Source organism: Symphodus melops (assembly GCF_947650265.1).
Source record: "Symphodus melops genome assembly, chromosome: 18".
Lineage (NCBI taxonomy): Eukaryota > Metazoa > Chordata > Actinopteri > Labriformes > Labridae > Symphodus > Symphodus melops.
The window spans coordinates 13,040,757-13,053,385 of record NC_136708.1 but is presented as its reverse complement, the minus strand read 5'-3'; the positions used below and the strand labels follow the sequence as shown (position 1 = coordinate 13,053,385).

Below are 12,629 nucleotides of genomic sequence, written 5' to 3'. Positions count from 1 at the left end.
GATGCTATCACAGCTGGTTTTCTGTGATAGCTGCTGTTCATCGTTCTGAACGTTTCCTTTGGGTAAATGGAAAATTCATAATTGATACAGTAGAAAACAAAAACACATTTTTCTTCCTTTTATTATCATGAATCCGATAGCTACCAATAGAAAAAAAATAATCTTACTGAGTGCCCAGAAAAATTACGTTGAGTTTTAATATTGCTAATGGCTCTCGGTCAGCTTTTACCCTTACGCTGGACTGTGCAGCTCATATCTGTGCCTCTCTTCTCCAGGGCCTTTGAACTGGAATTATCTTCTCTTGTGTCATTTTTCCCAAATTAAGAATCAGTATTACACCATAATATACACTCACCAATGCACTTTGTTTCAATGATCCATTATTTTAGCCTTATAACATACTTCCATGGTTCACAGGCAAGAGGCACATTCCGGGCTTTTTCTGTTATCAAACTGTGATGTTATATGATGAATTTTTCATGTTTCAACAACCGTGTTATTGATTTCTGTGATGTTTGGAGTTGTGTTTCTTCTCGTCAACCGTGTTGAACATGTCTTTGGATGTCCAATGTAAAGCGTCCTTGAGTGCTATGAAAGGCGCTGTGAAATAAAATGTATTATTATTATTATTATTATTATGTGTTTAAATCAAGTGCTGTCATCAACTCAAAACATAACTTTATCAGATTCTGTGGCTAATAAAAAAAAATAAATAAAAAAAAAACTGATGAAATTACCATCAGCCTAGGCAATACTTAATTTTTATTTCTGCAATGTAAATCTAGTAAATCTGGTAAAAAGTATACAAGTTAAACATAAGCATGCAGTCAATGTCAGCAGGTTAGCAGAATGATGTTAATATTGAGCAGAAACCAGCACTTTTATTTACGGTGCTGCTACATATTTGATTTGAAGAAAATAAGATTACTTTACTCTCCACATTAATTTGCTTTGAACATGTTGCATACAGCTCAGAGGGTGAAAACAAAAAATACTTTTTGGCATCCAAGAAGCGGTTTTAGTAATTGTCTTTAATTGAATTTGCTTGTTTTCAACAGAGGGCCAAGAAGTAAAGGTGGGAGAGTACAACGCAATTGCTGATGTGCTGGACCTCATTAACAACTCCATAAGGTTCCAAGGTAAGAACAAGTCTATAAACATGTGTGTGCATGCTTGTGTGTATGTCCCAGCAATTGTGTATTTCCCCTGCAAGCAGAAACCGATTTGATGTAAAACTCACTGAAGAAGAAACAGATGTCCTGATGCATCCAATGTGTGTTTATATATATATATATATATATATATATACGATTAAGGCCCATCACTTACCTTTTCTGCACTCTCCACTCTTGTGCACTTGAACTTGAAATACCTCAAGCGCACACACACACACACACATCCACACACACACATCCACACACACACCATCACCTCCCAGCATAGGGACTTGCCAGGCTGCTTTACCTCTCAGAACTGTCCTCACTATAATAAATTATTTACTAGTCCATTTTTCAACCCTTGCATGTTTTTGCTTGTGTTGACATACTTTGTAATTTGTTTGATCCCCTTGGCTGTTCTCCCCTTTACCACACACCCTCCCCTTCGCCCTTCCTCTCCTCTTTGCCCCATATAATGAGAGCTTAGAACGGTACCATCTAAGATGCTGGTTTCCACATCCCTGACCACAGTAAGTGAAGACATGTCAGATGATGCCATTGCTATCGATTGACACACTGGAAGGAGAAAAATAGAGCAAAAGATAAGAAAGTGCACTGTCTGACCACAATAACTTGACTGCAGTGCTCTGAGGGACGTGCACCCAACCTGGGGAAGCTGCGGACCAGGAAATGGGTTTCAAATAACTGGATGGCTGCAGTACTGTCACTATTTTTGTCTGCTTAAAAAGAAAAAGATTTGAAAGAGGCAGTCTGAGGTTGTCAGTGTGAAGAATGAAATCTCTCTCAAAGGCAGTAAAACTGTCCGAAAAAACCCCCCACTGTTGTTCAAATACTCTGTAATTTTAGATCACAACCTATACCATGAAAGAAACATTTGATGAAGCAGTGTCACCTGTATTAGCTTGAGGTTCACTTGTTTTAAAAGATTGTCTTCAACAAAATCTTTTTCTCTCGTCCTTTCTTTTTACACTCAGGCGTGGAGCCCCCAAAGGATCGTACGTTTGTGCGTCAGCAGCGACGCCACATCAACGTGCTCCTCTACAGCATCCTGTCCACCATCACTATACTGGGCATGCTCATGGCAGGAACCTTCCTCTTCTTCAACATCAAGAACCGCAACCACCGGTCAGCATTCAGCTTTGAAAACTGGGGGGGGGGGGGAGGATTAGATGGAGGCTACGTGGTGAAGGTGAACTAGATAAAGGAAAGGTGTGGCTTGAAATGGAATGAAGGATCAGTGTTCAGGGAGAAGAAATAGAGCTATAAATGAGGGCCAGCTACATCAGAGGACATTGAATGGTATTGGAATAAAACAGTGATGATTACCCTTTGACCCTCTGCAGGTCCTTTTTCGTTTAACATTTCGCCCTCCTCAAACAAAAACATCCTGCCTGGATAAATACAGTAGAGACTGATTTTTTTTTTTGATGAATTTGTTCAACTCCTTTGTTTTATCCTAGACTCATCAAGATGTCCAGTCCCTACATGAACAACCTGATCATCCTGGGAGGCCTGCTCTCCTACGCCTCTATCTTCCTGTTTGGCCTGGATGGAGGATTTGTGTCTGACAAAGAGTTTGAGACCCTCTGCACTGTGAGTAACCTCAACACGTTTTACTAATACATAAAATAAGGATAGGAAGGTAGGTTTGGATGCCTGACTCTATAAGTAAATTTGAACCTGATCTTTGGCTTATGAAATAGTTGTGGACAATAATACTTACTGGATTTGGTCCTGACATTAGACACTTGTGTTGTAGATAATCTAAATGGAGTCCATTATGTTCTGACCAAGACCAGGGTGTACAGAGACCAACACTTACAAGAGTTAGGAAAAAGCCAGAGAGCGAGTAGGGCAGAACCAGTACAGTGCAACTTCTTGGCATTTTAGTTATATCTTTGTGTGGGGTTTTGACTTTACTTGTGAAATGTCAATTTCTAATTCTCTAGGTTTGGTTAGACGAGACAGAGTAAAGATGTGTGGAGACCTCTGATTAGGGATACACTGATTAAGCCCTAGAGACAACATTGGTCCATTGGCAAATATTGTGGCATGCAGGGATTAAAGCTGCAAGCTTGTATACCCAACTGCTGATTCAGAGAGGAGTTTCGTTTTATTGGGCGGAAGAAGTCACCTGTCCAACAAACTAATTTGTTGTTACTGTCAGTTATGAAAATAAATGTCAGCAGTGTCCTGCAGAGTCCCTGGGAAACATCTGCGGCATGTTGTGTGTTAGAGGAGACACATGAAGAATTTCAAAAAAGGAAAGAAGAAAACATTGGAATCACAATCGGCGATCAGCTAAATTCAATGGTTTAACATTGGTGTCAGTATCGGCCCAGATTATTTAATTGCTACATCTCTAATTCTGACCTGAGGCAGAGATCTTCCAAAGGCGGTCTTTAGACTAATCAGACACATTCTATTTGTCACATGCTCAGCTTGCATACGCACATGAAAGTCCTTTATCATTTTATAATATATTTTTCTCAATTAATAGATGTAAAATCAGTTAAAAGAATGGGTAACACTGCAGTAGCATTAATCACATGCGCTATGAGACGATCTATGAAAAGTGATTGAATTCCTCTCTCTCTGGTTCTCTTACTCGCATGAAGCAAATTACGCGTCTCCCCCAGGTAGCATTATTGTGTGACTATGGAAATGCTGGATTAATTAAAGAGTTTTGATTACAGTGATAACCAGTTTTCCCAAAGTAAGGGCCCTCGCAGACACAGACACACAGAGGAGTAATGTGAGGCAGGGCACGTCTTGAGCGGGGACCCCCGTGGCTGAAACGAAGCTTCAAACAGGACTCCACACTGGTTATTCAGCACCGGTCAATATGTGCTGCTTTCCTATAGAAAAGATGGTGTTCTTGTTTTTTAATTGTGGCAGTCCCGGTCTGTCTTTGTGGCTTTCTAGATTTGGTTGAGAGTGGCATGTAAAGAGGAGCTGGGTGGTGCAAAGAAATGTGTGTGTGCTACATAAATACAAAGCAGTCAAACACACACTGAATAAAGAACTCTGTAGCTATTTAAAGATTTGATCTTCTCTGTTCAGATGCTTAGCTTCTAAAAGACATCAGCACTGCAGTGTACCTTTGTGCCAAATTGGTTAGAGGTCTTCTTTTTGTCTCTCATTAAGATGAAACACTGTCAGGAGTGTGACAGCTTCCAACAGTTCACGGCGTTCTACCAGAAGTCCACACTTGGTGATCAAAAATAAATCTGACAGCTTCTTATTTTAAGACTCCTTCATGATGCTATTTTGAATGAACTTCTGGCGAGAAAATGCAAATAGCTGTCAGATGTGATGTTGTTTGAAGCCTTGATCACCAGCTTCAGACCTGACACCATTATGTGTGTTCCCTGTTGTTCTGGAAGGTTCGGACATGGATCCTCATCGTCGGCTACACGACAGCTTTCGGTGCCATGTTTGCCAAGACCTGGAGGGTGCACGCCATCTTCAAAAATGTGAAGATGAAGAAGAAGGTATGGAAAAAATACATGATCCATAACGAATTCTCAACTGACTGAAATCTACTTCCATATCTTTAAATGTTGTACAGGCGAGGGAGAACATTCCCTTTCCTGATACATTTGATTGTTCAAACTATGACGCACATGCTACAAAGACTGAGGCGTCGTTGAGCTTTCCTTTGGGAACCCCTTTCATACATACATATACACGTAATCTTTTATAGTAAACATTTCCTTGTGGGCCTTTTATTTCTTATCACTCCATATACATCTGCCGGATATGATGACAGCCAGTCCATGTAATCGCAAGAATTAAAACGTGTAAACCTGACAGTGTTATCCAGGAAGCGTCATACTGTATGTCTTTGAAAGCCAAACACTGGTGTGTGGGTGCTTGTATTCACACTCCTGCTTTTTAACAAACACACTGAAAGACTGGCAGCCCCTGGCACCTGCTTTTAGAATCTTCTGTGTGTGGAAAAAAAAGAAAGATTCAGAAATACAAATGGCTTTTTAAACATCTGATAAAATTTGTTTCACTGGCCCAGTTACATAAAGTGGTGCTGGGCACACGGAGTGTTGTAACTGTGCTTGGCCTTTTTGTATTTATAGATCTTGCTCTCCCCTTAGCTTTCTCTCTGTCTCTCTCTCTCTCTCTCTCTCTCTCTCTCCCCTCTCTCTATCACACACCCTCCTGCATATTGGAAGAAGAGTGGGTGGCCTGCCAGAGAAACGGAGAGCAGGAAGAGAGCGAGGAAAGAGAGCGATGGATCAAAGAGTTGGAGAGGGTGGAAGGCTGTAGTGGCAGAAGGGAGGGTGGGGTGGCAGAAGGAGGATGGCAAAGCAGGGTAGAGAAAAGGGACATGACAAACAGGGAAGCTCTGACGCCAAAGAAAGTAGGTTGGACTGTGTGAGAACAAGTTTGAAAAAGAGGGCAATAGATAAAAAGAAAATCTAGATTACAGGTTAAAAGACCCGTTTTTTTTTTTCTTATTAATCATTTCTGGACAACAAACACAATAAGACATTTTTTGCCGCTTTAAGCTCAATAGCATGTGCCTCAACCTCAGCAGCTGATTATCTGAGATCTCTCCATCTTTCCTTTTCTAAGACAGAAAGATACGCTTTTTTATTTTAAGCAAATTCACCACTACCACTTGTTCAGCTCTTAAACTGTAAAACGTTCCCCTGTTGGTTCCTTATTTGTTTAAAAAAAATAGACACGCCACACAAACAGATAGAGTGCATCTGCATTTGCGGCAGAGTGACTTTTGTTAAAACCCACAAACCCATACACGAGGACAGCACAGATTGTTAATCAGGGTTGTGTTCGATAAAGGTTTACTCTCAGCGGACTGCAGGCTGCACTCCTTCACTGCTTTAAAGGCTCACACACACAGACAGTGTGTTTTGTGTGGGTGGTGGGGGGGGGCTGTCAATCAATGTCCGCCTCTAAATACACTAACACACACCCCAAACAAATAAACACACACACTTACTTAATGCCACCCCTTACTGTACGTAACCTTCCTCACCCTCAGGCCTCTTTAGTTACTACTTGTCAGACTTTCTTATTTGGTAATTTACTGCGTACTAGATACACATGCACAGACACACACACACACACACACACACACACGCACACAGTGGGTACTAACACAGAGTACCCATGAGCTCATCATACTTGCATGCATGCATTCGCAGATGGCACACAGATCATGATGCACATCATTTCAATTCAGTTGAGTGTGTCAGATCTGAAATAATATGCGACCTGTTTATTGTTTCGCTACTTCTTGCATCTTTCTAGATGAGTATTCTGTCTGTAGAGATAACAAAGGATTGGCAGCAGTGTTACAGTCACACAAATGCAAACCATGCAGCATCTTCCCTCTGTGGTTGAGCCTAAAAATAAATGGATACATTTTGAACCAAGTAAGTATTGGAAAATTACATTCCTGACCATGTATCAATAATAATATCTCCAGATCTACTGTACCAACGTTTTGATCACGTAAGGCCCTTTCACACATGCACTCAAATGTGTTAAACACAAACACTAACATTTTTCCCACTGATTTTTTCATCATTATGTTATTTCACTGTCTTTAGTTAATGCTGTTAATACCAGGGATGTTGTTTAGCCTAGTGGTTCTGTCACACGTACAGAGGCAACTCTATAGGATAATGCAAATACAAATGACACAAGCATTGATGACCATACAACGTTATAGAAATGATCAGAAGTGTGTGTAAGGGGCTGTACTGCAGTTTGCACATGGGATTAGTTTGAGGGAAACATTTGTTTCCACGTTTCCTTTCTAAGTCATCCAATTCAATGTTTTCCTCAATCAAACTCATCAGTAGACACAGAAACACTGGGATCCATCTGATATGTTGGAGTGCCAATAACACAGAGAAAGAAAACAGCACATAACGCTTGTGGTAATTTAGAATCATTACATCGTTTGTCTGACAGACTTAGTTGGCCGAGAAACAAATCACAGTTGGGCAGATTGTGTAAAAGAGCTTTTATAGTTTCCCTAAAATATCACACATTTTGTATCTTTTTGTGGCAACAATTTATTTGTTAGAATAAAAAAAGCATTATTTTTTATTCTTGTTCCGTCAGGATCTTATATATTTTTTAACTTTTCATTTGATCCACTCTGCCTCCACCTCCCTATAGACTGCCCTGAACATCTCAATACTTGGAAAAAGTAGTGACCCCTTTACTTCCCTTTCCGCCTTTCAATATTAACACCATCAAAAGGCCCCAGATCAAAAAAACAACCCCCTCATGCATCTCATCTGGAGCCCACCAGCGGATGGAGACCACTGTGCCGCATGAGGGCTATGTGATACTCTCCAAACACAGCCCAGCCTGTGTTCCCTGACCTTTCCTTTGATGTGTCTTTCCAGCCAGTCAAATGCTATTAAAAATAAAGATCACAAACAGGCTATGGCTTTCATCCCTCTTAAGTTTACAGTACAAAAGAGAAGCGTTAATGATCCACTGCGTTGGTTCTAGTTTGGTGGATCCTTCGCACATTCTTTGGCCACAAAGCAACAAGATCACAGCCCGCTGCCGGTCGTAAGCAAATGGGTTACAATCTGCTGAAAGTTCTGTGTGAGCCACAATGTAAAAGGCTGTCACAAACATATGCTGAACCAGGTCCTTCTTCTTTTGTTTGACTGATGTGAATTGTTCAACTGAACCTGATGGTTTTGCTCAGCCATGACAAAAACATTACAGCTCGCATATTTCTCAGTTATTTTACAGAACCTGAAGGACAAAATAAGAAAAACAAAACAAAACATCCCCCCTTAGATTGAAAATGCCACACATCGTTCACCCAAGGGGCTAGCTTATGGATGTGCAGCTAAATGCACTGTTTTCAGTCCCTGATTAGATGATTAGAATCAAACTAGCTCTTAGTCCTCAGATGGGAATGGAATAGCTTTATAGACACTCCAATAGATAACATTTGCAGGTGTGTGCTATCGGGCTAACACATGTATCTCATCTTTTTTTCCCCTACAGATCATAAAGGATCAGAAGTTGTTGATTATCGTCGGTGGGATGCTACTTATCGACCTGTGCATCCTCATCACATGGCAAATTGTTGACCCGCTTAAAAGGACGGTGGAAGAATACAGCTTGGAGGTCAGTTTGCATTTTAATATTAATTTTCACTGCTGTTCTCGAGTTGGCTTGAATCGTGTTCATTTTAATATGACATGTACGCCTGGACTGGGAGACTCTCAGTGACACTGATACCTAAAATGCCTGTATGTTATGAGTTTAGACGAACAAAATGTCCGCCCCAGGCTGTAGTGCAAGCATCTTTGTTGTGTTGGTTATTTTTGGGTCATGAAGTGAGCCATTGCCGCCTCCTGCGCTCATCCCGTGGCCGGACATTTGCCAGCTTGGATGTGAGACATTGGCAAAGCCTGTTGGAAAAGAGGAACTTGGCATCTTTCAGTCCTTGCTGGGGAGATGGCATGGTGTGGAAAGAAATGAACTCTGCCTCCCTGTGATTGGTTAGAGCAGACTCAGATTCTCCATGATTGGTTCGGGATTAGTCTAGCTGTGCACCAAATTGGCGAAAATAAATAAACTATTGCTTTGGCATTTGAGATTGATCAGTGTGAAGCGTGTTTTTTTGGATATGCATGACTTATTAGCACATAACTGTCAGCGGCTTTAAAGAATTGCAGACTGTGAAAAGGCGAGACACAGCAGCATATTTATTTTCTCAGAGGATTTACTCACTCTGGTTAAAGCGGCAGATTGAGTTTGTATTTATTTATTTTCGTATTTTTGTGGTATTAAACATGCAGTATGGCTTGGTACGTCTGTCTTTTCTGTGAATCCTTACACAACTGTGTTTAGCAGACTTCCGGTTATATTCTTGAATCGGGGATTTTGTGCAGCATATATTAAAAAGCTTTGACTCCAGCCTTTTTTTCCTGTTTTGTTTTCGAGCTCATGCTGCCAGAGAGATGCTGCAGTGTTCCACTGGTTAAACACAAGAGGCTGCCACACTTATTCGTTCCTCAATCTAATAAGCTGTTGTACAAAAAGATGGGCTTCCATTAAGCCGTGGGGCATCGAATGCTGTGAAATGGTGAAATGGGTTACAGGCCTGGTGCAGTGAAGAATACTGTACTACTGGGATGGGAAGTGTAGCTGAATTGTTCGATGTGAAACGCAGTTGTGGCTCATTAAATCAGCATGTATCACTGTACGTCTCTGCACTGTATGTGAAACAAGGAAGTAGAGGTTGACAATAATGTGCGATCTTTTGTTGCGTTTAATGCCCTTTTTTCACGTTTGGTGCATTTATCACTTTAAATTAATGTCTTAGAGTAACAATAACATCATTATGATACATATTTTACATTGCTTTTTATTTTTCACTTCATGCACCGACAGATAACTCAATGGAACAGGAGATATTATGTTTACTTCACTGTTGCTCCAAACAGCAGAAGGCAGGAGCAATTATTCCATTGCAGCTCGAATCATTTGTCTTTGAAGACCACAGACTGTGGATACTGCTTTGTGGAGCTTTTTTCCCTTAATGAGTTGTCTTTAGTTTCCCCTATACTTCTGCATGTCAGCCACAAGACGGTCTCCCATGTCCTGCTGAATTGATGCCGTTGGTTGAATCCTCATTGACCTTTCTCTGAAACAGAGATGATCAGAAGGTCAGTAGAGTGAAAAGCAGGTCTGACAGTGGATTGTATGAAGGCGTCTTTGATCATGTTCGATAGATTTTGTTGTTATTTGGTAGTTTGTTGCCAAGGTGCTGTGGAGGCGATGGAAAGGAAGCTGACACCGCCTTGAACCCAGTTTTGACTTTTCATCTTTCCAATAAAATAAAAACCCTGTGAAGTGTTAAATGACGCTTATCTAAGAGCAGGGGTCAGCCTCAGAGTTTTTTTTTCCTCTATCTGATTCTTTGATGAAAAGATTCCTGTGGGAGAAGAAGCCAGCAGCAAGACGCGTGAGATCTAGCCAGCCTTATTTTAAGTCTTGTGCTCCTTTTGGCGTACTGTGAAGATATACTTAGCACATTTGTACAACTCTAAACAAAGCCGTATTTCCTTTGTGATGATAGCCACTTATATATTTAAGCCTGTCTAAAGGGTGTAGCAAAGCCTTGCTTAACATATTCAATGTGAATGTTGTCAGTGTTTGCAGTCGGGTCCTCATAGAGTATTCTCAGACTCTAAGCCCCCAGCCAGGGGAGTGTTAGTGTGAATATATTAACCACTCAGTTTAGAAGTCTGCATCCTCCCTGGGGTCTCGGGTCTGCATGTCTGTGCTGAGTCCGCTCAGCCCACCAGATTTCCAGCACCAGCGGCAGTGGCCTCAGGCCTGTCAGGCGGGACCAGAAACCAGGAGGCAACCCAGATACCCAGAACGGGGGGTGAGGAGGAGAGAGGCTTGGGAGTAACACAGCATGGACAAACATCGTTTAATAAACGATGTGAGTTATTTTACAGTGGAACAAATGAACATCTGGTATGAATGCAGACATAGAAGAGAGTCAGGTTTTGTTTAGACCAATATCATGACTGCTAAAAATAAGGGTGTATAAAATAAGCTCGGAAGTGCTTCGTCAAGTGGTGCAACAGCAACCACCTGAAGCTCAACGTCGTCGACACAAGGGAGGTGGTAGTGGACTACAGGAGGAAGAGGTGCCCCGCTGTCCCTGCTATCACCCAGGAGGAGGAATGTGGAGAGGGTGGATTCTTACTCTTACAAGTACCGTGGGGTTCACATCAACAATAAAATGGACTGACCTCATAACACTGACGCCCTCTTAGGAAAGGACAGAGCAGGCTGTTCTTCCTGAGGAGACTCAGATCATTCGGCGTCTGCAACAGACTCCTCAATACCTTCTACCAGTCTGTGGTGACCAGCACACTCTTCTTTGCTGAAGTGTGGTGGGGTGGCATTAAGACTGTTGAGGCAAGCAGGATTAACAAGCTGGTTAAGAAGGCCCGCTCTGTCGTTGGCCTCGACACTTTGGAGACAGTGGCTGAGAGGAGGATGAAGGACAAAATCATCGCCATCCTGGATAACCATGTCTGCCACACTAAAGCTGTGGCAGACATGGGATTAGAAAGCATTGGAATAATCTTTTCCAAAGACAAGGCAATAAATCAGCTAGCTTTACTTTCTGGGTCATGTCTCGTTTTCTTCCAGCTTTTAACGCCATTCCTTTAATTTTACCCTTTTAAACCATATTTTTGGCCTAATCACCCTCTTAGAGGTGGGAAATGGGACCATGTGAGATGTTTTCCATAGGTCTCAGGAGCAAGTGAGACCAGCTCAGTAATTGGCGAAAGGAGAGGGACCATTAGTTGCCCAGTTTCCTGTGAGCTCCGGCATTATTCTTGGCCATCCCTCCCCTGTGAATTCTGTCTGTTGTCTTTTTTTTTTTCTCCATCTCTCTCTCTCTCTCTCTCTCCTTCTCCAGCTTTCTGTCTTTGTCAGAATCTCCCCTCTTCCACTTGCAGCCCCCCTCCCTGTGGAGGATGGAAAGAAACAATGACCTTGGGTTCACAGAACTGTATCTACCTGCTGCACCCAGGAGTATGCAGTACGATAACTTGATGTTATTGAACTGTCACAGTGCTTGGTAGTCCACCGCGTTTGTTGTTAGAGCCATCACACGGGAGGGATTCCTTATTGACTCAGAAGCAACAAGGTCACTCACACATTGTTTACAGGGATGGTACTGTGGTTCCTTTTTTGAGCTCAAAAAGAAGGGTGGAAACACTCAGGAACGATCATCAGTGAAAGTCTGTGTTCTGAAGTGAGTACTCCTGCATCTAAGCATAGTTCTGCCCTCTGGTAGCCACAGATCGGGTCAGGTAAACCCTGTAGTAGGAAAGTGGATAGTTTAGATTTTGGGGTAATATAATATTGTTTATGCCGTTACCAGGGTTTCCCCAGTCTGAGCATGGACAGAGACATTACTCTGCTTCACCCACTGCTCTGAATCCAGAAAGCCAAGCTTAATGAGGCAACATTAGATAAACTAGGACATCCCTATTTGCATCCTTTATTAGCATTAGCAAGGAGATGAAACTGTGAAGAGGCTAACAATGGATCCTTGTGGAAAGCTTTATAAAACATGATTTAATTCCCCTTCCAAATAAAATAAAGAAGGGCAAGAGGTCATGCAGAGAGTGAAGTCTTTGAGTCTCTGAAATGAGAAGAGAGAGTAACCCACGGGTCTTATTTTAATTACTCTACGCAGATGATATGCTTGTTTCTGACCTTGACAGTGTCCCCAAACTCTTTAAACTAAGCCTGGCCTCTGAGCTGCACTTTTTAATGCTCTGTATGTAAAACAAAAGCCTTATACGCTGAATTAAATTTTTTAAAATGTGACAAGATTTGAGGCAGCTCGACGAAGATTGTAATTACGTACCACTTCTTCTTTGA

At 41.7% G+C, this 12,629-nt stretch overlaps 1 protein-coding gene across 1 annotated transcript in view; it reads left to right on the top strand.

Annotated features, from left to right (window-relative positions):
• gabbr2 (gamma-aminobutyric acid (GABA) B receptor, 2) overlaps positions 1-12,629 on the top strand; it is a 162,473-nt gene that overhangs the window by 106,688 nt on the left and 43,156 nt on the right. The window contains exons 9-13 of the mRNA XM_079367452.1: positions 1,059-1,139; positions 2,153-2,303; positions 2,639-2,771; positions 4,565-4,672; positions 8,205-8,327. Coding sequence (XP_079223578.1) covers positions 1,059-1,139; positions 2,153-2,303; positions 2,639-2,771; positions 4,565-4,672; positions 8,205-8,327 — 596 coding nt within the window. The remainder of the gene's footprint in view (positions 1-1,058; positions 1,140-2,152; positions 2,304-2,638; positions 2,772-4,564; positions 4,673-8,204; positions 8,328-12,629) is intronic.